Raw genomic sequence first — 27,143 nt, forward strand, 5'->3', positions numbered from 1 at the left:
AACCTTTAAGCGGTGGAAACTAACCCGGCTGAACCTTCTTCAACTCTAATCACTTGACTACTAAGTCCTCTAATGAAACTTGATGCCAGCTGAGCTTTACCTGTTTATCCCGTTTTGAAAGCTCAAAGTCATGAAAGAAGGTGTGCAAACATCTTACAAAAAGACAGAGCACCAATAATAAACTCCAATTTTCGGGTTGTAAAAAACCAAGCTGTCCCCAAAAACCCACGATGTCCCCACGAATACTACTAATATCTTTGAAAAAAGGTGATATCAAGCTCAATGAAAGTGTCAAAAATTTTATCCGCAGTCTCATTAGCTTCGATAAGGATGATGAATTAGTACTTAAAATTGGAGGACAAAAGTTCAATACTAAAAGCGACTAGCAGTATACTTAGAGGACCTTCGATACTCAATTCACTTAATTTTTAACCATTAAATCTTAGTACCGGGGCTTTATTGCTTTATGCCCTTTTTTATTCTAATTTTTGTTAATGACTGTATTTGCGTAAATAAATCTGGAATGAATTCTAAATTCCATTCAGTTGAAACCGTAATTGAGGTAATTCGCGTCAGTCAAACGTGAAAGTTAAGTGAAGAACATGGGACAAGTCCTAAATTATTCGTGCTTAAGAGGTGGAAAATCACCCGGCTGAACCTTTGAGCGGTGGAAACTAACCCGGCTGAACCTTCTTCAACTCTAAGCACTTGAAGACTAATAAGGCCTCTAATGAAACTTGATGCCAGCTGAGCTTTACCTGTTTATCCCGTTTTGAAAGCTCAAAGTCATGAAAGAAAGTGTGCAAACATCTTAAAAAAAGACAGAGCACCAATAATACACTCCAACTTTTGGGTTGTAAAAACCAAGCTGTCCCCAAAAAACCACCATGTCCCCACGAATACTACTAAAATCTTTGAAAAAAGGTGATATCAAGCTCAATGAAAGTGTCAAAAATTTTATCCGAAGTCTCATTAGTTTCGATAAGGATGATGAATCAGGACTTAAAACTGGAGGACAAAAGTTCATTACTAAAAGCGACTAGCAGTGAACTTAGAGGACCTCCGATACTCAATTCACTTAATTTTTAACCATTAAGTCTTAGTACCGGGGCTTTATTGCTTTATGCACTTTTTTATTCTAATTTTTGTTAATGACTGTATTTGCGTAAATAAATGTGAAATGAATTCTATATTCCATTCAGTTGAAACCGTAATTGAGGTAATTCGCGTCAGTCAAACGTGAAAGTTAAATGAAGAACAAGGGACAAGTCCTAAATTATTCCTGCTTAAGCTGTGGAAACTAACCCGGCTGAACCTTTAAGCGGTAGAAACTAACCCGGCTTAACCTTCTTCAACTCTAATCACTTGAAGACTACTAAGTCCTCTAATGAAACTTGATGCCAGCTGAGCTTTACCTGTTTATCCCGTTTTGAAAGCTCAAAGTCATGAAAGAAGGTGTGCAAACATCTTAGAAAAAGACAGAGCACCAATAATAAACTCCAATTTTCGGGTTGTAAAAAACCAAGCTGTCCCCAAAAAACCACGATGTCCCCACGAATACTACTAATATCTTTGAAAAAAGGTGATATCAAGCTCAATGAAAGTGTCAAAAATTTTATCCGAAGTCTCATTAGCTTCGATAAGGATGATGAATTAGGACTTAAAATTGGAGGAAAAAGTTCAATACTAAAAGCGACTAGCAGTATACTTAGAGGACCTTCGATACTCAATTCACTTAATTTTTAACCATTAAGTCTTAGTACCGGGGCTTTATTGCTTTATGCACTTTTTTATTCTAATTTTTGTTAATGACTGTATTTGCGTAAATAAATCTGGAATGAATTCTAAATTCCATTCAGTTGAAACCGTAATTGAGGTAAATCGCGTCAGTCAAACGTGAAAGTTAAGTGAAGAACATGGGACAAGTCCTAAATTATTCGTGCTTAAGAGGTGGAAAATCACCCGGCTGAACCTTTGAGCGGTGGAAACTAACCCGGCTGAACCTTCTTCAACTCTAAGCACTTGAAGACTAATAAGGCCTCTAATGAAACTTGACGCCAGCTGAGCTTTACCTGTTTATCCCGTTTTGAAAGCTCAAAGTCATGAAAGAAGGTGTGCAAACATCTTACAAAAAGACAGAGCACCAATAATACACTCCAATTTTTGGGTTGTAAAAACCAAGCTGTCCCCAAAAAACCACCATGTCCCCACGAATACTACTAAAATCTTTGAAAAAAGGTGATATCAAGCTCAATGAAAGTGTCAAAAATTTTATCCGAAGTCTCATTAGTTTCGATAAGGATGATGAATCAGGACTTAAAACTGGAGGACAAAATTTCATTACTAAAAGCGACTAGCAGTATACTTAGAGGACCTCCGACACTCAATTCACTTAATTTTTAACCATTAAGTCTTAGTACCGGGGCTTTATTGCTTTATGCACTTTTTTATTCTAATTTTTGTTAATGATTGTATTTGCGTAAACAAATGAGGAATGAATTCTATATTCCATTCAGTTGAAACCGTAATTGAGGTAATTCGCGTCAGTCAAACGTGAAAGTTAAATGAAGAACAAGGAACAAGTCCTAAATTATTCTTGCTTAAGCTGTGGAAACTAACCCGGCTGAACCTTTAAGCGGTGGAAACTAACCCGGCTTAACCTTCTTCAACTCTTATCACTTGAAGACTACTAAGTCCTCTAATGAAACTTGATGCCAGCTGAGCTTTACCTGTTTATCCCGGTTTTGAAAGCTCAAAGTCATGAAAGAAGGTGTGCAAACATCTTACAAAAAGACAGAGCACCAATAATACACTCCAATTTTCGGGTTGTAAAAACCAAGCTGTCCCCAAAAAACCACCCATGTCCCCACGAATACTACTAAAATCTTTGAAAAAAGGTGATATCAAGCTCAATGAAAGTGTCAAAAATTTTATCCGAAGTCTCATTAGTTTCGATAAGGATGATGAATCAGGACTTAAAACTGGAGGACAAAAGTTCATTACTAAAAGCGACTAGCAGTATACTTAGAGGACCTCCGATACTCAATTCACTTAATTTTTAACCATTAAGTCTTAGTACCGGGGCTTTATTGCTTTATGCACTTTTTTATTCTAATTTTTGTTAATGACTGTATTTGCGTAAATAAATCTGGAATGAATTCTAAATTCCATTCAGTTGAAACCGTAATTGAGGTAATTCGCGTCAGTCAAACGTGAAAGTTAAGTGAAGAACATAGGACAAGTCCTAAATTATTCGTGCTTAAGAGGTGGAAAATCACCCGGCTGAACCTTTGAGCGGTGGAAACTAACCCGGCTGAACCTTCTTCAACTCTAAGCACTTGAAGACTAATAAGGCCTCTAATGAAACTTGATGCCAGCTGAGCTTTACCTGTTTATCCCGTTTTGAAAGCTCAAAGTCATGAAAGAAGGTGTGCAAACATCTTACAAAAAGACAGAGCACCAATAATACACTCCAATTTTCGGGTTGTAAAAACCAAGCTGTCCCCAAAAAACCACCATGTACCCACGAATACTACTAAAATCTTTGAAAAAAGGTGATATCAAGCTGAATGAAAGTGTCAAAAATTTTATCCGAAGTCTCATTAGTTTCGATAAGGATGATGAATCAGGACTTAAAACTGGAGGACAAAAGTTCATTACTAAAAGCGACTAGCAGTATACTTAGAGGACCTCCGACACTCAATTCACTTAATTTTTAACCATTAAGTCTTAGTACCGGGGCTTTATTGCTTTTTGCACTTTTTTATTCTAATTTTTGTTAATGACTGTATTTGCGTAAATAAATGTGGAATGAATTCTATATTCCATTCAGTTGAAACCGTAATTGAGGTAATTCGCGTCAGTCAAACGTGAAAGTTAAATGAAGAACAAGGAACAAGTCCTAAATTATTCTTGCTTAAGCTGTGGAAACTAACCCGGCTGAACCTTTAAGCGGTGGAAACTAACCCGGCTTAACCTTCTTCAACTCTAATCACTTGAAGACTACTAAGTCCTCTAATGAAACTTGATGCCAGCTGAGCTTTACCTGTTTATCCCGTTTTGAAAGCTCAAAGTCATGAAAGAAGGTGTGCAAACATCTTACAAACAGACAGAGCACCAATAATAAACTCCAATTTTCGGGTTGTAAAAAACCAAGCTGTCCCCAAAAAACCACGATGTCCCCACGAATACTACTAATATCTTTGAAAAAAGGTGATATCAAGCTCATTAAAAGTGTCAAAAATTTTATCCGAAGTCTCATTAGCTTCGATAAGGATGATGAATTAGGACTTAAAATTGGAGGACAAAAGTTCATTACTAAAAGCGACTAGCAGTATACTTAGAGGACCTTCGATACTCAATTCACTTAATTTTTAACCATTAAGTCATAGTACCGGGGCTTTATTGCTTTATGCACTTTTTTATTCTAATTTTTATTAATGACTGTATTTGCGTAAATAAATCTGGAATGAATTCTAAATTCCACTCAGTTGAAACCGTAATTGAGGTAATTCGCGTCAGTCAAACGTGAAAGTTAGTGAAGAACATGGGACAAGTCCTAAATTATTCGTGCTTAAGAGGTGGAAAATCACCCGGCTGAACCTTTGAGCGGTGGAAACTAACCCGGCTGAACCTTCTTCAACTCTAAGCACTTGAAGACTAATAAGGCCTCTAATGAAACTTGATGCCAGCTGAGCTTTACCTGTTTATCCCGTTTTGAAAGCTCAAAGTCATGAAAGAAGGTGTGCAAACATCTTACAAAAAGACAGAGCACCAATAATACACTCCAATTTTCGGGTTGTAAAAACCAAGCTGTCCCCGAAAAACCACCATGTCCCCACGAATACTACTAAAATCTTTGAAAAAAGGTGATATCAAGCTCAATGAAAGTGTCAAAAATTTTATCCGGAGTCTCATTAGCTCCGATAAGGATGATGAATTAGGACTTAAAATTGGAGGACAAAAGTTCATTACTAAAAGCGACTAGCAGTATACTTAGAGGACCTTCGATACTCAATTCACTTAATTTTTAACCATTAAGTCTTAGTACCGGGGCTTTATTGCTTTATGCACTTTTTTATTCTAAATTTGTTAATGACTGTATTTGCGTAAATAAATGTGGAATGAATTCTATATTCCATTCAGTTGAAACCATAATTGAGGTAATTCGCGTCAGTCAAACGTGAAAGTTAAGTGAAGAACATGGGACAAGTCCTAAATTATTCGTGCTTAAGAGGTGGAAAATCACCCGGCTGAACCTTTGAGCGGTGGAAACTAACCCGGCTGAACCTTCTTCAACTCTAAGCACTTGAAGACTAATAAGGCCTCTAATGAAACTTGATGCCAGCTGAGCTTTACCTGTTAATCCCGTTTTGAAAGCTCAAAGTCATGAAAGAAGGTGTGCAAACATCTTACAAAAAGACAGAGCACCAATAATACACTCCAATTTTCGGGTTGTAAAAACCAAGCTGTCCCCGAAAAACCACCATGTCCCCACGAATACTACTAAAATCTTTGAAAAAAGGTGATATCAAGCTCAATGAAAGTGTCAAAAATTTTATCCGGAGTCTCATTAGCTTCGATAAGGATGATGAATTAGGACTTAAAATTGGAGGACAAAAGTTCATTACTAAAAGCGACTAGCAGTATACTTAGAGGACCTTCGATACTCAATTCACTTAATTTTTAACCATTAAGTCTTAGTACCGGGGCTTTATTGCTTTATGCACTTTTTTATTCTAAATTTGTTAATGACTGTATTTGCGTAAATAAATGTGGAATGAATTCTAAATTCCATTCAGTTGAAACCGTAATTGAGGTAATTCGCGTCAGTCAAACGTGAAAGTTAAGTGAAGAACATGGGACAAGTCCTAAATTATTCGTGCTTAAGAGGTGGAAAATCACCCGGCTGAACCTTTGAGCGGTGGAAACTAACCCGGCTGAACCTTCTTCAACTCTAAGCACTTGAAGACTAATAAGGCCTCTAATGAAACTTGATGCCAGCTGAGCTTAACCTGTTTATCCCGTTTTGAAAGCTCAAAGTCATGAAAGAAGGTGTGCAAACATCTTACAAAAATCAGAGCACCAATAATACACTCCAATTTTCGGGTTTTAAAAACCAAGCTGTCCCCAAAAAACCACCATGTCCCCACGAATACTACTTATATCTTTGAAAAAAGGTGATATCAAGCTCAATGAAAGTGTCAAAAATTTTATCCGAAGTCTCATTAGTTTCGATAAGGATGATGAATTAGGACTTAAAATTGGAGGACAAAAGTTCATCACTAAAAGCAACTAGCAGTATACTTTGAGGACCTACGATACTCAATTCACTTAAATTTTAACCATTAAGTCTTAGTACCGGCGCTTTATTGCTTTATGCACTTTTTTATCTAATTTTTGTTAATGACTGTATTTGCGTAAATAAATCTGGAATGAATTCTAAATTCCATTCAGTGTAAACCGTAATTGAGGTAATTCGCGTAAGTCAAACGTTAAAGTTAAATGAAGAACAAGAGACAAGTCCTAAATTATTCGTGCTTAAGCGGTGGAAACTAACCCGGCTGAACCTTCTTCAACTGTAAGCACTTGAAGACTACTAAGGCCTCTAATGAAACTTGATGCCAGCTGAGCTTTACCTGTTTATCCCGTTTTGAAAGCTCAAAGTCATGAAAGAAGGTGTGCAAACATCTTACAAAAAGACAGAGCACCAATAATACACTCCAATTTTCGGGTTGTAAAAACCAAACTGTCCCCAAAAAACCACCATGTCCCCACGAATACTACTAAAATCTTTGAAAAAAGGTGATATCAAGCTCAATGAAAGTGTCAAAAATTTTTTCCGAAGTCTCATTAGTTTCGATAAGGATGATGAATTAGGACTTAAAACTGGAGGACAAAAGTTCATTACTAAAAGCGACTAGCAGTATACTTAGAGGACCTCCGATACTCAATTCACTTAATTTTTAACCATTAAGTCTTAGTACCGGGGCTTTATTGCTTTATGCACTTTTTTATTCTATTTTTTGTTAATGACTGTATTTGCGTAAATAAATGTGGAATGAATTCTAAATTCAATTCAGTTGAAACCTTAATTGAGGTAATTCGCGTCAGTCAAACGTGAAAGCTAAATGAAAAACATGGGAGAAGTCCTAAATTATTGGTGCTTAAGAGGTGGAAAATCCCCCGGCTGAACCTTTGAGCGGTGGAAACTAACCCGGCTGAACCTTCTTCAACTCTAAGCACTTGAAGACTAATAAGGCCTCTAATGAAACTTGATGCCAGCTGAGCTTTACCTGTTTATCCCGTTTTGAAAGCTCAAAGTCATGAAAGAAGGTGTGCAAACATCTTACAAAAATCAGAGCACCAATAATACACTCCAATTTTCGGGTTTTAAAAACCAAGCTGTCCCCAAAAAACCACCATGTCCCCACGAATACTACTAATATCTTTGAAAAAAGGTGATATCAAGCTCAATGAAAGTGTCAAAAATTTTATCCGAAGTCTCATTAGTTTCGATAAGGATGATGAATTAGGACTTAAAACTGGAGGACAAAAGTTCATTACTAAAAGCGACTAGCAGTATACTTAGAGGACCTCCGATACTCAATTCACTTAATTTTCAACCATTAAGTCTTAGTACCGGGGCTTTATTGCTTTATGCACTTTTTTATTCTATTTTTTGTTAATGACTGTATTTGCGTAAATAAATGTGGAATGAATTCTAAATTCAATTCAGTTGAAACCTTAATTGAGGTAATTCGCGTCAGTCAAACGTGAAAGTTAAATGAAAAACATGGGAGAAGTCCTAAATTATTGGTGCTTAAGAGGTGGAAAATCCCCCGGCTGAACCTTTGAGCGGTGGAAACTAACCCGGCTGAACCTTCTTCAACTCTAAGCACTTGAAGACTAATAAGGCCTCTAATGAAACTTGATGCCAGCTGAGCTTTACCTGTTTATCCCGTTTTGAAAGCTCAAAGTCATGAAAGAAGGTGTGCAAACATCTTACAAAAATCAGAGCACCAATAATACACTCCAATTTTCGGGTTTTAAAACCAAGCTGTCCCCAAAAAACCACCATGTCCCCACGAATACTACTAATATCTTTGAAAAAAGGTGATATCAAGCTCAATGAAAGTGTCAAAAATTTTATCCGAAGTCTCATTAGTTTCGATAAGGATGATGAATTAGGACTTAAAATTGGAGGACAAAAGTTCATCACTAAAAGCAACTAGCAGTATACTTTGAGGACCTACGATACTCAATTCACTTAAATTTTAACCATTAAGTCTTAGTACCGGCGCTTTATTGCTTTATGCACTTTTTTATCTAATTTTTGTTAATGACTGTATTTGCGTAAATAAATCTGGAATGAATTCTAAATTCCATTCAGTTGAAACCGTAATTGAGGTAATTCGCGTCAGTCAAACGTGAAAGTTAAGTGAAGAACATGGGACAAGTCCTAAATTATTCGTGCTTAAGAGGTGGAAAATCACCCGGCTGAACCTTTGAGCGGTGGAAACTAACCCGGCTGAACCTTCTTCAACTCTAAGCACTTGAAGACTAATAAGGCCTCTAATGAAACTTGATGCCAGCTGAGCTTTACCTGTTTATCCCGTTTTGAAAGCTCAAAGTCATGAAAGAAGGTGTGCAAACATCTTACAAAAAGACAGAGCACCAATAATACACTCCAATTTTCGGGTTGTAAAAACCAAGCTGTCCCTGAAAAACCACCATGTCCCCACGAACACTACTAAAATCTTTGAAAAAAGGTGATATCAAGCTCAATGAAAGTGTCAAAAATTTTATCCGGAGTCTCATTAGCTTCGATAAGGATGATGAATTAGGACTTAAAATTGGAGGACAAAAGTTCATTACTAAAAGCGACTAGCAGTATACTTAGAGGACCTTCGATACTCAATTCACTTAATTTTTAACCATTAAGTCTTAGTACCGGGGCTTTATTGCTTTATGCACTTTTTTATTCTAATTTTTATTAATGACTGTATTTGCGTAAATAAATCTGGAATGAATTCTAAATTCCACTCAGTTGAAACCGTAATTGAGGTAATTCGCGTCAGTCAAACGTGAAAGTTAAGTGAAGAACATGGGACAAGTCCTAAATTATTCGTGCTTAAGAGGTGGAAAATCACCCGGCTGAACCTTTGAGCGGTGGAAACTAACCCGGCTGATTCTTCTTCAACTCTAAGCACTTGAAGACTAATAAGGCCTCTAATGAAACTTGATGCCAGCTGAGCTTTACCTGTTTATCCCGTTTTGAAAGCTCAAAGTCATGAAAGAAGGTGTGCAAACATCTTACAAAAATCAGAGCACCAATAATACACTCCAATTTTCGGGTTTTAAAAACCAAGCTGTCCCCAAAAAACCACCATGTCCCCACGAATACTACTAATATCTTTGAAAAAAGGTGATATCAAGCTCAATGAAAGTGTCAAAAATTTTATCCGGAGTCTCATTAGCTTCGATAAGGATGATGAATTAGGACTTAAAATTGGAGGACAAAAGTTCATTACTAAAAGCGACTAGCAGTATACTTAGAGGACCTTCGATACTCAATTCACTTAATTTTTAACCATTAAGTCTTAGTACCGGGGCTTTATTGCTTTATGCACTTTTTTATTCTAAATTTGTTAATGACTGTATTTGCGTAAATAAATGTGGAATGAATTCTAAATTCCATTCAGTTGAAACCGTAATTGAGGTAATTCGCGTCAGTCAAACGTGAAAGTTAAGTGAAGAACATGGGACAAGTCCTAAATTATTCGTGCTTAAGAGGTGGAAAATCACCCGGCTGAACCTTTGAGCGGTGGAAACTAACCCGGCTGAACCTTCTTCAACTCTAAGCACTTGAAGACTAATAAGGCCTCTAATGAAACTTGATGCCAGCTGAGCTTTACCTGTTTATCCCGTTTTGAAAGCTCAAAGTCATGAAAGAAGGTGTGCAAACATCTTACAAAAATCAGAGCACCAATAATACACTCCAATTTTCGGGTTTTAAAAACCAAGCTGTCCCCAAAAAACCACCATGTCCCCACGAATACTACTAATATCTTTGAAAAAAGCTGATATCAAGCTCAATGAAAGTGTCAAAAATTTTATCCGGAGTCTCATTAGCTTCGATAAGGATGATGAATTAGGACTTAAAATTGGAGGACAAAAGTTCATTACTAAAAGCGACTAGCAGTATACTTAGAGGACCTTCGATACTCAATTCACTTAATTTTTAACCATTAAGTCTTAGTACCGGGGCTTTATTGCTTTATGCACTTTTTTATTCTAAATTTGTTAATGACTGTATTTGCGTAAATAAATGTGGAATGAATTCTAAATTCCATTCAGTTGAAACCGTAATTGAGGTAATTCGCGTCAGTCAAACGTGAAAGTTAAGTGAAGAACATGGGACAAGTCCTAAATTATTCGTGCTTAAGAGGTGGAAAATCACCCGGCTGAACCTTTGAGCGGTGGAAACTAACCCGGCTGAACCTTCTTCAACTCTAAGCACTTGAAGACTAATAAGGCCTCTAATGAAACTTGATGCCAGCTGAGCTTTACCTGTTTATCCCGTTTTGAAAGCTCAAAGTCATGAAAGAAGGTGTGCAAACATCTTACAAAAATCAGAGCACCAATAATACACTCCAATTTTCGGGTTTTAAAAACCAAGCTGTCCCCAAAAAACCACCATGTCCCCACGAATACTACTAATATCTTTGAAAAAAGGTGATATCAAGCTCAATGAAAGTGTCAAAAATTTTATCCGAAGTCTCATTAGTTTCGATAAGGGTGATGAATTAGGACTTAAAATTGGAGGACAAAAGTTCATCACTAAAAGCAACTAGCAGTATACTTTGAGGACCTACGATACTCAATTCACTTAAATTTTAACCATTAAGTCTTAGTACCGGCGCTTTATTGCTTTATGCACTTTTTTATCTAATTTTTGTTAATGACTGTATTTGCGTAAATAAATCTGGAATGAATTCTAAATTCGATTCAGTTGAAACCGTAATTGAGGTAATTCGCGTCAGTCAAACGTTAAAGTTAAATGAAGAACATGAGACAAGTCCTAAATTATTCGTGCTTAAGCGGTGGAAACTAACCCGGCTGAACCTTCTTCAACTGTAAGCACTTGAAGACTACTAAGGCCTCTAATGAAACTTGATGCCAGCTGAGCTTTACCTGTTTATCCCGTTTTGAAAGCTCAAAGTCATGAAAGAAGGTGTGCAAACATCTTACAAAAAGACAGAGCACCAATAATACACTCCAATTTTCGGGTTGTAAAAACCAAACTGTCCCCAAAAAACCACCATGTCCCCACGAATACTACTAAAATCTTTGAAAAAAGGTGATATCAAGCTCAATGAAAGTGTCAAAAATTTTTTCCGAAGTCTCATTAGTTTCGATAAGGATGATGAATTAGGACTTAAAACTGGAGGACAAAAGTTCATTACTAAAAGCGACTAGCAGTATACTTAGAGGACCTCCGATACTCAATTCACTTAATTTTTAACCATTAAGTCTTAGTACCGGGGCTTTATTGCTTTATGCACTTTTTTATTCTATTTTTTGTTAATGACTGTATTTGCGTAAATAAATGTGGAATGAATTCTAAATTCAATTCAGTTGAAACCTTAATTGGGGTAATTCGCGTCAGTCAAACGTGAAAGTTAAATGAAAAACATGGGAGAAGTCCTAAATCATTGGTGCTTAAGAGGTGGAAAATCCCCCGGCTGAACCTTTGAGCGGTGGAAACTAACCCGGCTGAACCTTCTTCAACTCTAAGCACTTGAAGACTAATAAGGCCTCTAATGAAACTTGATGCCAGCTGAGCTTTACCTGTTTATCCCGTTTTGAAAGCTCAAAGTCATGAAAGAAGGTGTGCAAACATCTTACAAAAAGACAGAGCACCAATAAAACACTCCAATTTTCGGGTTGTAAAAACCAAGCTGTCCCCAAAAAACCACCATGTCCCCACGAATACTACTAATATCTTTGAAAAAAGGTGATATCAAGCTCAATGAAAGTGTCAAAAATTTTATCCGAAGTCTCATTAGTTTCGATAAGGATGATGAATCAGGACTTAAAACTGGAGGACAAAAGTTCATTACTAAAAGCGACTAGCAGTATACTTCGAGTCTTAGTACCGGTGCTTTATTGCTTTATGCAATTTTTTATTCTAATTTTTGTTAATGACTGTATTTGCGTAAATAAATCTGGAATGAATTCTAAATTCCATTCAGTTGAAACCGTAATTGAGGTAATTCGCGTCAGTCAAACGTGAAAGTTAAATGAAGAACATGGGACAAGTCCTAAATTATTCGTGCTTAAGCGTTGGAAACTAACCCGGCTGAACCTTTGAGTATATCCAAATATGGCTCGGAAACGAGCCAACGATAGCTTTCAAAAATGAGAAAACGTGTTAAAATTCAAATATCAGTAAAAAAAGAGCCTCATTAGAGAGTCATTTACACCCGTCAATAATGACACTAAGCAGCAGAACTGCAAAACGGCGGAAAAAAATCGCCTAAATTTGAAGCTTCAAACCACTGCCTTTTGGAACTGCAATTATGTTTTATTATAAAACATAATTTAACGTCAAGGCAATATTACAGATGACTTAACCAGCGCATCACAACAAGTTATCTCTTCATTCTATCGTAAAGTTATTCGCCTACATTTTGGAAAATCATCAGCAAGTGAATGTTATGTTTGAATAATAATGTTATTCTGGCGGTTTAGTCCCCCTCGGGGGTGCAGGCCCACACCACATTTTTGTACTTATGTTTTTCAAGCAAAATAAGAGCGTCTGGAACCTTCTAGAATCCGAGATATTGACATTTTTGACCAATGATAACAAAAACACTTAGTAAAATAAAATTCAGTTATTCATTTACGCCAGGGAAAATGCTTGACAGCCAAAGTGGCTCCGTTGTTTTCCTCTCCATATTGCCGCACTCTCAGTGTAAAAATTTGTTTCAAAAATTTTCTTTGTTAGTGTATGTGATTTACTTATTTCTGCTTTATTGGGGAAAAATTCATCGTTCACCTTCCGAATTTTGGTCCAGAAAACTAAGAAAGACAGCACAGACAAATTGCAGCACGTAAATAAAATTCTCCCAAAAAAAAAACAAAAAATAGTTAAACTTATTTCTAGCTTCACTTTAAAAGCAATTTTTAAAAACTCACTCGCTCAAATTACTTGATTTTCACTACTCCAGTGTAGTTAAAAACATAACCGCCTAACGTCGGGCGAATTGGTCTCAAACGAGCGGCGAGCGGTTGACTTCGTCAGTAGCTAGCCACGGTATAGTGAGGCTACTTTAATTGAAGAGACGCGAGGTGAGGGTAATAGATGATAACATCACGCCATATAGCAGCAGCTGAAGTGCGGCATCAACAAAAGAGTTAAGGAGAGACAGAAAGAGAGAGAGAGAGAGTGTGCGAGATAAAACGTGAACAAGAAAGAGGAAGGAACCCCCAACCGAAAGAGAGAGAGAGAGAGATAGATAGAGAGAGAGAGAGAGAGAGAGAGAGAGAGAGAGAGAGAGAGAGCTAGGAGTATTTTCCATGATGAGATTCGACTCTGCAAATTCTAGATTTCTAGCCTTGATAGTAATTATTAAATCATATAGAAAAAAACTTAATGCAAATTTCGTAAAGCAAAAATTCCTTTTCACAGTGAAAAAAATTCAATGCCATTTTTGTCTCTGAAGTTCTGTCAAGTAAACCACCTGCAAGATTTAAAAAGTTTCGTTGGCCATTAATGATTGTTAAACTCAGAAAAGGACAAAAATATTCAAAAACAAGTGCCAATTTTAACAAAACTTTGCAAAGATTCGTGATATTAATATCTTCAAAACCATTTCATTGTCTCAAGAGAATATCCAGTATTCCTATTTCAAGCCTTAAATAGATTCACCGGCTCATAAATATCCATAAACTTGGAGCATCATAATCATTTTTCTAAAATTAAAATTATCAAAAAATTCGTAAAACTCAAGTCATTAAAATCTTGAAGACCATTCCATTAACTCTTTGAATTATTCAATAGCTTATTATCAAAACTCGGAGTAGGTCCCTGGTGCCGGAAAAAATAAAACAATTCAAAAATAATAAAAAATTTGAAATAATTGCAAATATTTAAATAAAAAATTCGTGATATTAAAATCTTGAAGAGCAATCAATTTCATCTTGAAACAATGCAGTAACCTATTAAACCCAAGAGGAGGTTCCTTGGCTCTTGAGGCTGGAGAAACCTATCAAATGAGAAACAATTTCAAAAAACTTGAAAATTGCGAATTTTATCAAAAGTTGCTACAATTTGTGTTATTAAAAAGTTGAAAAACATTCCCTGGCCAAAAAAAAATTCAGTTACTTATTATCAATCCCGCAAGGAGATTTTCTGACCCCTGGGTCTGGAAAAATGAATAAAAACAAGTATGTCAAAAAAAATGTTTTGTCAAAAAAAATCCCAAAATTCATGATGTTAAAATGTCAAAAACCATTCCATTACCACTAAAAATTATGCAGTAGTCGATATTCTAACACTAGAGGAGGTTCCTTGACAGCAAGGGCTGAGAAAACTGAAAACGTCACGAAAATTTTTAAAAAGCTTGAAAAGATTGTGAAAATTAGTATAAATTTGCGTGTTTTTCTTTGGATTACCAAAACATATAGCTCTTAAAAAGGTCATAAAAAGTATTTATGTCTTGCAAAAGACCTTTCTCAGCTTTAACCAATATCAATTTTAGACCGGCCCAAAAACATTTTGAAAAATGACAAAAAAATTGCAACGTTTTGGGCTCAAATGATCATTTAACCGTAAAATACGGTCTTCCCGGTAGCTTCATCACACTGATCCCTTGAGGGACTACTAAACGCGCCTGAAAAACTAATTTAACTTAAAGATCGCTGGGCGCTACCTGTTTATCCCGTTTTTAAGGACGAAAAATGCGTCAGACGAAAATCGATCAAGCGAAAAATTGCAATTAAGACCAACAGGACTAATATAATTGCTACCGACGTCGTTTGAGAGCAATAAATCACTAGATTTTACTTCATATTTAACAAAACATGTTAAAAAATGTACAGATCCTAAATACAGCGCATCAGTACAATCCAGATTCTTCGATCTGTAAAAGAGTGCACCTACATAGTAGCCTTTAGAGGCTGAGGGCGTCTATATAGACAACTCCATTACAATCCACATATGGTGGATTGTAAAAAAGGAGACAGGAAAGAAAAACAATTGTTTCATTCGCATATAGTAGCTATTAAACATTGATGTCTTTCATGCAATGTAGTCTTAAAATCATATAGTTCAATAAAATTCAATTTAACTTTAATTAGGATTTACAATCTCAATTAAGATTCAGTAAGTGAGAGCAGAATTCAACTCAATGAGTGTTTTAAGTCGGAGACGTTCGAAAAGCGTTTGAAATGATTAAACAAATCCTACAGAAAGCAAAAGCAATGACTTTACTAAAAAAATGTAGCATTTGTTTAAGTCGACATGATCACATCACGCCTGGTGATAAATTCCAGTCAAATGATAATTTTCAGTCTGGTGATAAATTTGAATTTCACCTATATTTTGCCCAATGTTTGTTCTGGGCAAATTTCTCCAGGACTATTTATTAGCCGCTGTCAGTAGCTTTTCAACGGCTATTATTTAGGCGTTCTCCTTTTTCAATTTACAATTTTACAACTGGCTTACAACACTCAATTTTTCAACTGTACGGAATTAGGATTTCTTTCAACGATTTATTTTCAACTCATGATATTAACATAAATCTAGGAACAGAAATTGAGACAACTACGAGCCTTAATTAGTTAAATAAGTCAACAGCTGTTCTAATTTATTTACGTGTCATCAGCTGCGATAAATATGGTGAATTCAGCCTCTAAATTGGAGGATAATAACCTAATTACTAAAATTATTTAGCAGTATCCTCTATTAAAATTGTTAAATAAGTCTTTGAACTTCAAATTTTACTGTCCTGGCGTTATTGGTTTATCCCGCTTCGATTTTTGAATCTTGAACGTATTTGCGTAAAATTTTGAAAATAATCTTAATACCATACAGTTGAAAAATTGAGTGTGGTAAGCCAGTTGTAAAATGGTAAAGTAAAAAGATCGCCTAAACAATAGCTGTTGAAAAGCCATTGACAGCAGCTATTAAATAGTCCTGAAGAGAATTGCCGAGTAAACATTGAGCAAAATATAGGTGAAAATAAAATTCATCACCAAACTGAAATTTATCACCAGGCGTGATGATATGTTTGATCACGTGGCTACAACTCCAACAGAAATTTTTTACGTCGACTTCTAATAAATGCTATTTTTTTTAAGAAAAATTGCCGTTTTTACTTTCTGTAGGTTTTGGTCAATCACTTCAAACACTTTTCGAGCGTACCCGACTTGAAACACTCGTTGAGTTGATTTCTACTCTTGCTTACTGAAATTTATTAAACTTCATCATTTTAGGACTAAGAACAAACATTGAGCGAAATGTAGGAAATTCAAATTTATCACCAGACTGAAATTCTAATCACATTGAGTAAAAATATAGCCGGTAGATCACCGGAAAATAATAGCCGTTGATGCGCTTGATATACATTGAGACTGAAAATAATCGCCGTTGATGCGCTTGATATACATTGAGACAGCGTCAAAAAAGAATTTGGCGTGCAGTTTCAGTTAGATTCAAAAACTATACTTAATTCGGGCTTCTAAACTGAAAGCTAATAAGCTTATTAAACTATATGATTTTAAGACTCAGACCAATTATTGAGCAAAACATAGGAAATTCAAATTTATCACCCGACTGATATTCACATCACATTGAGTAAAAATATAGGCAGCAGATTGCCGGAAAATAGTCGCCGTTGATGCGCTTGATATACATCGGGTCTGAAACAGAAAAAAAGAACAGACAAATTCACCGCATTTTTTGTTTTTTTTTTAGTGTCAAAAAGTATTTTAATTTTGGCGTGCTCTTTCAGTAACAATGCAACACCCGGCAGATTGCCGGAAAAACAGTCGCCGTTATTTCCATAAATAGATTGTGATTGAAAAACAGAAAATGAGAATTATTTTTGTACAAAGTTTTAAAGTGGGAGATTTTTTTTATTTCATTCCATACTTGGACATAGTATTATAGGATCGGCTCGTATCAATACCACTTGGTTAGAGATATTTAACCAAGACATCAGATCAAACCAAATCGAATCGAACTGAGGAAAAAAACATACCCGGCCGGCAGATTGTCGGAAAACAGCCGCCGTTGATTCCCATAACTCTATTGGGATTGAAGGAAAAAAATATCAACGAAAAATGATTTTTGTATAAAAACATTTTTAAGTGCGATTTATTTTGATGTCATTTCGTAATTGAACATACTCTTGTCTCTCAGTGAGAGGCTACAGGGTCTAGTATCAATGCCAATAAGCATTATAGATGGTTACTAAAACTTATGAGAACAAAGTTCAAGTACCGGACATCTAAAAATGGGATTTATGAGTTTATCCCGTTTCCATTTCTGACTTCATTTTTTTATACTGACTCTCTTCATTTGACTCTCTTCATTTTGAATTGCTTTGCAGAGCAGCTGCTGTTTAAAAGGACTTTGAGCAGAATGACAGAAGAGTGAAACTAGCCTAGAGAAGTCAAAAAGATTTCACGCAAAATGTCGAAAAAGCGTCCAAATGGGTAAAGCGAAAAAAAGTTCGACGAAGTAAAAAAAAAATGTGAGCGCTATAATAGCCGGCTGAGAAGATGAGGGCAGCTATTAATTACAGACACGAAATTCCGATAAAATTTAGCAAGTTAAATTACCGCATATGAAGAAAATACCACAATCGAGAAAGCAAGTTTTCGTTCACACATCGTGTATAGTTTGAAATTGCAGAGAAAAAATTAAGCAGCAAAACCAATCGCTTTTGCGCTCCATTTCCTGTTTCGGCGTGACCAAAATTATCACTTCTATTTGACTTCAAAAATCATACTGAAGTACGAAAATATCTTTAAAAAACTAGCCCGAAGACTCCTGAATCGACTCGAAGTAAAGTTTAACGGACACCCTTGTCAACCACAAATATAACAGACGATTTGAAACATCAAGCGGAGGGAAACAAATTCCTATTTACTTGATATTTTTCATAATTTGCTACTCTAAAAGCATTGTTTATAACAGATTGTCCAGTAATAATAATTGTCTTAACAAATGAATACCAATTGATGGGAAAGCACATTCAACGATGCATCTCGAAAACGCAAAAATCCAAAGACAAAGGCCAATATAAAAAAATTACCAATTTTTTTTAATATTCTCTAGAAATTGCCAAGTTCCCAATGACTGTTCTTAACACTACCTAAGAGACAGTTTGTGCTTATATATCGAGCACTCGCTCAACCACCAAACACATCGGAAAACGTTTAAAAAACTACCACAAAAAACTTGAACATGGAAAAATACTAAAACCAGAAAAAAACATCCAAAAAATTATGCGAAATATTTAAATTCAGCCAATTTTCTTCATGTCAAACAAACTTAAATTTATATTAACGAAATTAAAAGGCCATAAAAATCAGTATAAAAACTAATCTCCAAAAAAAAACATTAAAAATTAACATAGCCGGCAGATTGCCGGAATAGCTGCGAAATAGACTTGCGTGCCGTAAAATACAGATGGAAAAAGATACAGAAGTGAGTTGATAATAGTTATCGCCGCCGTCTATAAAACTTACAAGTTTATTTCAAAGGAGGTTATTTTTGGGTGCAAAAATATTTTCCCTGTCGCGTCTCGAACCGGCGATCTCCGTATTAACAGCCAGTCGCCTTAACCACTCGGCTGTCAGACCGTACAATCTGTTTTCTTACAATCAACTTTGTTTTAGGAACAGATTTAGGTCACGCAGAAAGCATGAAATCAAGCGCGAAAAAGCCATTTAAGCAGTGACGAGACAGAATGTTCTAGAACAAATGTAAAACGAAAATGAAGCGTCAGACGACGAAACAAAAAAAAACCAAGAGCACCGCAATATAGCTACGCTCAGCTTACAGCTTCGCAGCTATAAAAAAAAAGCTTCGCACTTGATCAAAAAATTTCGTTCGCTTAGCAACAATTTTCACGCCTTATTTTTTCGCTCTCTCTCAAAAACGCAACATGAACAGAGATTCACTGTTTTCTCTGTTGTCTTCATTTCGTTCAGCCGTTTGAGCTTAACACTTACTTTTTCATGTTGACTTTTCATCCGGTTTCAAATACACCATAAAATTTTCGATCAAAAGAAAGACGCTCCACCAATACTCTTCAAGTCGTAAAACGACAGCGCCCCGATGCAATTCAAATTAGGAGCGCAATAATAGACGTCTCCCCAATTCAATTCAAATTGGGAGCGCAAGAGTAGACGGCTGAGACGATGAGGGCAACTATTAAGAACACTCATACTTCTGCTAGATCTAAGTTCTTCACAGTAAATCCAGGCCATCATAGAATTCAGTACCAATAACAAAAACTTGACACGACCCCACATTTATTAGTTGCATCCTTTTCTCTTCAATTAATCACACAATTGCACAACACCAAATGAACTGAAGCAATTGAAGAAAACTATGTGAGAGCAATTCATCAAAATCTCTTGGTAAGTAATATTGCTTTCAGCAGGATTGTGGGACGAATTGATCAGTGGTCCATCGACCACAGAAAGGAGATTCCTCCAAAATTATAATTTAGGGATATTTCAAAACGGATATTTATTAATTCCCGTAGCGTGTTATCCCATTGGCGGCGAAAGCTAAATAGCGCACAATTCTCAGCAGTTTCACAAGTATAACTTTCAGTACGTGTAGACAAAAAAACAAATTAGCTGACTGCTGGTTAACTATTGATTTTATCATTACGTTTTCAGGAAGTTTCAAATCGCATATTGATGAACTGCGAAGCGCAACAGCCTTTTATTCGTTAATGAATCTATTTTTGTTTCAAGTATTTATCCTTCTACAGTTAATCAGTAGATAGAATAAATTTGATCTGATTTTGGAAACTTCATAAGCAATACTGCTAGACAATATTGGGATCACGTTTCCAAAACTCATCAAAACAAACTCTAATTCAGAAAGTTTCCAAGAAAGGGGATAGTTGCTAAAATGCTTGTGGTTTTCATCATGAGTCCAAAGAGACAATAGAAAGGAAACGTCTTTTCGATTTTGGGACATTCCAAAACCGGAATTCAGATACCAGTGCTGTCGCATTCAAACAATTCCTTCAACAATTAATTATCAAACTATTCCTTATACAATTCCTTCGAACAAAAATTTGTTGCTACAATTTTTATTTATCAAACAGCTTTTCATCTCTTTCAGAGGGGAGCCACATGGACATTATTACAAGGACTCTAGTATGCTATTGATCATGTTTATATCATGAGTAAATAAAAAAGAGCGAAATAGAAATGTTAATTACCTTGTCCCGGAATTAGATGGACAAAATTGGGGAGAGTGAGCGCAGTAGAACTAGAAGCGGCAGCTGAGGGGAAGAAGAAGGGTAGAAGGAAAGGGAGGATGGCTGAATTTCTTGGCAGAAAGAGCAGGAGCAACTGTACACAATTGATAGTAGCAATACAAGTAAACAGAGCTGCTTGCAGCAACAGAAGTTCCACTGTTCGTTTCAATTGGAGGGGAGTAGTTGTTTCATGTTGTTTGTTGACAATTTGGCTAATGTACACAAAGAAATATTGAAAAGCTGCCACAGCATCACACCCAGTTAGAAAAGGACAAAGTTTTGTTTTGTCGATTGATTGTATCTTTCAGCGTCGTGCCCCATCTGCTTACGTGTGTGTTTGTGCGTGTTGCTCTCCGGTGGGAGGTCTTTGCAAGTTTTCCATTTACGTGTTTCTGCAGTTAGTGAGAGCAAAAGCAGCTGCTTCAGCATTGCGGTGTATTATAGCTTGTAGCTTTTTCTACTCTCAGTAATGTACACTTATACTTCTAGGTAAAAAATTTCTTCATTTAGCCTTTATGTTGAACAATTTTAATAACCGAGTTTGCATGTATCAACTATACAGTTCAATGAATTTAATTAAAAAACAGGTCCGACAGATTGCCGTATTACAAACGTGATTGACACGAATTATGAATTAGTCGGATCAAAAACTTGGAATCCTAACCGACAAACGTCGGGCGCATTGCTCTCAAACGACTGGCTTCGTCTGTGGTCAGCTGCGGCTTAGGGAGGCTAACATTATCTTAATTGAGGGGAAGAGGTGGGTGACGAGCCAGGGTTACGAGTTGAATGGGGTGGAGTGGTGTCCCGGTGTGGGGGGGGGGGGGGGGTAAATTGAGACCAGTGAACCCTAAGGCCCTAATCTAAGGGAACTTTATGCCTTCTGCTGGTCTTTAACCTTTCATTCCGTTTTTGAGGAAGCAATGTCAAATCGTCAGCCAAAAAAGCGATCAGGCGGACAGTTGATAAACAAAAATAGCTCAGAAAACAAACGCCCTCCACATCCACACAGTGATCTTATGACTCTTAAACAATTTCGATGACTCCGCTACTTAGAGACCAGTGAACCCTAAGGTTCTAATGTAGCGTAATGCCTTCTGCTGGTCTTTAACCTTTCATTCCGTTTTTGAGGAAGAGAAGTCAAATGGTCATCCGAAAAAAAGCGATCAGGCGAAAAGTTAATAGTCAAAATAGCTTAGAAAAACAAACCAGCACGACTAATATAATTGCTAAACACTCCATTTGAAGGTCATTAATCAAGCTTAATTGAGGTGAGGTGCCGAGTGTGAAGCCTGGGAGGGGGAATGAACGAGCAGGCGGCGAAGCGAGTGGAGTACGGAGGGGGACACCAAAAAACGCATAAAAAACGAGCAGGTCTAAAATAATTCCTACAAACTTTGTTTTGAGAGCAATCAACAAGAAATATAGGAAAAAGAGAAACAAAGAGCACAACTATAACCCACAGAGGTTAGACGAGTTGCTCTCAAAGACGTTGCCGATAGCTTGAAGAGGAAAGTTGAATGGTAAGGAAATTCTGCCTATGCAGCGCAGCGGTGAACCAAGCACTTTAGCAAGATCCACTAGAGCAATATAGCAACGGGCGTAACCAATCAAAAAGTGTTCTAATTTGGCACGCAGTTTAAGTTAGATTCTAGAAGTATATTTAACTAATCTACAAAATTGAAAGCTATTAAGCTTTATATTTATGTCAGCCCGCAATCACTCTAATGAACTTTGATAACCTAATGCACAACGAATTAACGACCGGGTTTTATCGGTTTATCTCTTTTCTTTGAATTCTGCCCTTTTGACATTGATCGTATTCACTAAAAAATGAAAATCCATTCAGTTGTAACAGTGAGTGAGGTAAGTCAAAAGTAAAGCGTGAAAATCCTGACATAAAAAAGAACATAGCCAGCAGATTGCCCGAATAGCTGCGAAATAATAGACTTGCGTGCCGTATAATACAGATAGAAACAGACAGATCTAAATTGAAAATTTATTAAGGACCCTTATTACACAAATGAGTTTCGTTCTAATACTAAATGAAACCTAATACTAAATCAAATTAAACTTAAGTTTTAAAGTGCAAAAATCATTTTATTGAGTGAGGTCCGTCACGTATGATTAAAATCTAATCAAGCAAATGACTTAAAAATTTGTTTAAACAGAGTGAGAAATGACGCCACGCGCATAAATATCGTTAGTGAGAGGAAGAAGTAATTCCGAAGATATGAATTTCAGCTTTGCTGTATGAACTAATGTAAAACGAAAAAGAGCGTCAGACGACAAAACAAAGAGCACCGCAATATAGCTCCGCTCAGCTTAGAGCTTCGCAGCTATAAAAACGTAATCAACATGCAAAGCGAATTATAAAAAAAACATAGCAGCACAAGTCCTGATCGATAATCAAAGAATTTGCTTAAACAAAACACTATACCTCGTATGGACTATGAATGGATAGGTAAAACCATTTAAGAAAATCAGATAAAAAACAAAAAACAGCAAAAATCGTTGTCAAAATGCCCTAATTGAATAAATCAATATCAGGAAAGCGAATTTGTGTTCAAAAACCATTTTCTCATTTGAAGCAAAACTTCAAAGCACGAGCAAAAATCACGCCGCAAAACCACTCGCTTTTTGCTCCAATTCCTGTTCCGGCGTGACCAAAATCATCACTTCAATTTGACAAAAAAAAACAGCGGAAGCCCGAAGTAGAAAGTAGACTAACCCCACTAAACTGACGCACCCCCTACTTCATTGTACTGAACAATATAAAACAAGAAAAATAACTAAAATGAACTGACAAAAACATGAAAAGCATCTGAAAATTTTTTCTGTACAAATTTTTCGGTGAAGACTGCACAAGAATTAACGGCAAAGGACATTGCTATACGGTTAGTTTTTCATTAATTATACGAGCCCTATATGACAAAAAACCAACGTAGATAATTCAGAGGAGAAAACCCACGGAATGAAAAAGAAACAAATGACCAAGTAAAAATATAGCTGGCAGATTGCCAAAAAGTAGCCGCAATAGCTCCGCAGATCTGCCGTCTCAAAAAACAGTGAAAAAAACCGACCAAAAAATTCGTCTTTTCATTGAAGGCTGATATGTTATATTTTGATTAAAAATTAAAAGTTTTTGCTGCTTTTATAAGCTGCTCTCAAATAACCTTCATTTAGAGTGACAAACACCCATTTGACCTTGTCTCTTTGATTTAAATTAAAAGTCAATTACAAAGTGAGGAAGTCATTTTTGAGAGTGACGTAAGTCAAGTGTGACCAAAATCAGGCAAATGAACAAACTCGCTCCACTAAGAGCGAAAACTGACATCACGCACGCATTTTGATTGAAATTGCATGAACGAATGAACAAAAGCAGATTTGAAGTGGTTGTGACGTCATTTGGTTGTAATAAAAATTGCGACGACGAAATAAAAAAAAAACAAGAGAAGGCGAATAATAGCCCCAGCTATCGCTGTGCGGCTATTAAAAATAAAATCTCAAACAAAAGCGTTAACGACTAACGTTGGGCGAATTTCTCTTAAACGACCGGGGACCGGTTGACTATGTCAGTAGCTCGCCACGGTTTAGCCAGAATATCTTTAGCTTAATCGATGGGGCGTGAAGTACGTGCAGCTGGGGGTGGGGGGCAGTGGTCGAGTCTTTGGTTGGGCTGTACGGGGCCCTTAAGGCCCGAACGGTGCGCAGGGTTTGGAATTGAGAGGGGATGCTTTGGGGGGGGAGTCAACATTGGAGGGGTCTTCAAGCTCTAAGAACCGCCCTTCACACTAAGTATAAGTCTCCAAAACAGTTTGAGCTGAAACTGAGCTGAATGGTTAAAAGAGCACTTAATGCCCGCTGGGCGCTACCTGTTTATCCCGCTTTTGAAGACGAGTAGTCAAATGTGTCAGACCAAGAATTGGTCAAGCGAAAAATCGCATAAGACCAACAGGACTAATATAATTGCTACAAACTATGTTTGAGAGCAATTAATTATACACAAAAGGCTAAGAAGTTTCATCCCAACCATTATAATAAAAATATGTATTCATCCGCTCAGGCAATCACGCACCCAACACCTGGCAGAAATAAATTAAACAACAGTAAAATAGCAAACAACCAGAAAATCTGGAAACCTCACCCATAGAATCGCTCCTGATTAAAAATTAATAAAAACACGAGCAACTTTACAAAAATTTGCAAACATTTACTCAATATGAATATCAATTAAAATTAAAGACAACCAAAAACGTTAGAGCGACTGATCTCAACCACAAAAAACTCCTCCAATGCACAAAAAAATTAAAACCTGCTGAAAAAGCTTAAAACTAGGCAAAACGGTACAAAAAGTAGCTAAAACTGACACTGAATGTGTAATATTTCTTCAAATAGTGAAAACTGATTCCACACAGACTTTTACCAGTTTAGATAATTGAGGGAAACAAACATCTTCGATTTTTTTAAAACATAGCCGGCAGATTGCCGGAATAGCTGCGAAATAGACTTGCGTGCCGTAAAATACAGATGGAAAAAGATACAGAAGTGAGTTGATAATAGTTATCGCCGCCACCTATAAAACTTACAAGTTTATTTCAAAGGAGGTTGTTTTTGGGTGCAAAAACAGTTTCCCTGTCGCGTCTCGAACCGGCGATCTCCGGATTAACAGCCAGTCGCCTTAACCACTCGGCTGTCGGACCATACAATCTGTTTTCTTACAATCAAATTTGTTTTAGGAACAGATTCTGTTTCTGGATAACCGCAATTTAGGTCACGCAGAAAGCATGAAATCAAGCGCGAAAAAGCCATTTAAGCAGTGACGAGACAGAATGTTCTAGAACAAATGTAAAACAAAAATGAAGCGTCAGACGACGAAACAAAAAAACCAAGAGCACCGCAATATAGCTACGCTCAGCTTACAGCTTCGCAGCTATAAAAAAACGCTCTCTTCTCTGCTCTTCAACAATTTGACCTAAACATTGTTTTCACGCATTTCATTTCCTGTTTAAAACAAAAGTACCGATAAAAAGACGCTCCACCAATGCTCGTTTTCGATTCATAAAACAAAGACAGCGCGTCAACACAATTCAAATCCTTTGATATGTAAAGGGGAGAGCGCCTAAATAATGGCCGTTGAGAGGTTGGAGAAAATTCCGTTTAGGATCAATTCTTCGCACAAAACTTTACAGGCGAAAAAGACAATTCGTTGAGACCAAAAATCACAAAAATATGAGCAGGACCGAATCAATTACAGCCAACTTTGTTTGAGATCAAATAATTATGGAATTTCAAATATTTCAGACCATCAATTTCGTCGCAGTCAGAGTTTCCTGTCTAAAATTACAGGGGGGTGGAGTACAGGGGCCAGTCATTTTTTTTAAACCATATTTCGGTTGATCGCATTTCCGGAAAACTCAACTAATTTTGCTGACAAACAAGTATTTAAAACTGAAGCATCGTTTTAAACCTTTGCCAACAAGATTTTTAAAGATTTGATCAAAATGTACATCACTGGTTTACATGGAGAGGTTGTTAATATGATTTGTTTTGTGGCCCTCCGGCCGTTGAATTGTTTACGTTGTTCGCGTCCTTCCGGGGCGGCATTCTCTCGTTGACCTTATCCAGCTCTTTCGCTTCTTCGAAGCCGGCAATTTTCCGTGTTGGGTCAAAACCAATTAATGCTGAAATCAAAGAACGCGGTGAATCATCAATTGTAGTTCAATTGAAACATATTAGCTTCACATTCGTAGTAGTTACCACAATGATTCCGGGTTGGCCATATGCATTCACAATACAGTTTACTAACAAAGTTAAAATCAATACAAATTTGAGATTATTTGCTCCGATTATCGAGGGACACATTTCTGGCAGCACATAAGATTGAACAATTAAGAATAGCACAAAATTCTACCATAAGTAATGGTTGATAGCCAACCCGGGTTAATTATCACGACCGACCAATAAAGACTTAAAAACTCAAAAACGTAGAATAAGTTGTGACGATGTGCCTACACTCTAACGTGCATTATCAAACTCGGTTAGCCTTACCTCTAGGCACACATATTTATACTGTCAGTATCATTCTCGAGTATAAGCAAACTAAAGGTTCATACATAACATGCAGACATCTTGCGCAGTACCAATTCATTCACTGATGGGATTTAATAAACCATACGTGTTAGCCATACATCATGCAGGAAGTAGTGAGAATAGAAGGTATGACAAGGCAATGATTTTGAGGACAATGAGTCTTAAATTAATTCCAACTGAACTTCAATTGTGCGAATTTATGATTGACCATTTTGAGTGTGTCGTGAAGCGAGTAATTATCACATGTTAGGATCATTTTGCTCAGTAAGCAATGTTTTTACGACCACGTACGCTACCAAAAGTCATTAAGTATTGTTAATTCTTTTCGGCCTGGCTACTTTGTACACCAGCGAGAACTCTTAAAACTTGAGTGGTTAGATCATATTTCAGAGAGGTTTATTGTCAATAATAGACGACAGCAATTCCATTGGATTAGCAGATAGAATACACCAGCACCAATCAAACAAAACCAAGAGCAGAAAGAAGTGGAGTTACTCAGACACACAATCAAACAAACAGCAGGCATTA

General features: G+C 36.6%; 1 protein-coding gene across 13 annotated transcripts in view; it reads right to left on the reverse strand.

Moving 5' to 3' along the window:
• LOC142341563 (protein phosphatase 3 catalytic subunit alpha-like) overlaps positions 1-27,143 on the reverse strand; it is a 126,702-nt gene that overhangs the window by 10,808 nt on the left and 88,751 nt on the right. For 7 of the 13 annotated variants that reach the window (XM_075392601.1, XM_075392600.1, XM_075392599.1 and 4 more), the window contains 2 exons: positions 26,046-26,206; positions 20,484-20,979 (listed from right to left, as the gene is read on the reverse strand). In XM_075392601.1, the coding sequence (XP_075248716.1) occupies positions 26,058-26,206 (149 nt within the window). In that variant the 3' untranslated portion in view covers positions 20,484-20,979; positions 26,046-26,057. Of the gene's footprint in view, positions 1-20,483; positions 20,980-26,037; positions 26,207-27,143 lie in introns of those variants that run through there. The other 6 variants (XM_075392604.1, XM_075392603.1, XM_075392602.1 and 3 more) reach the window with 4 other exon arrangements.

This window comes from Convolutriloba macropyga, chromosome 6 (genome assembly GCF_964194025.1).
Source record: "Convolutriloba macropyga chromosome 6, txConMacr16.3, whole genome shotgun sequence".
Taxonomy (NCBI): domain Eukaryota; kingdom Metazoa; phylum Xenacoelomorpha; order Acoela; family Convolutidae; genus Convolutriloba; species Convolutriloba macropyga.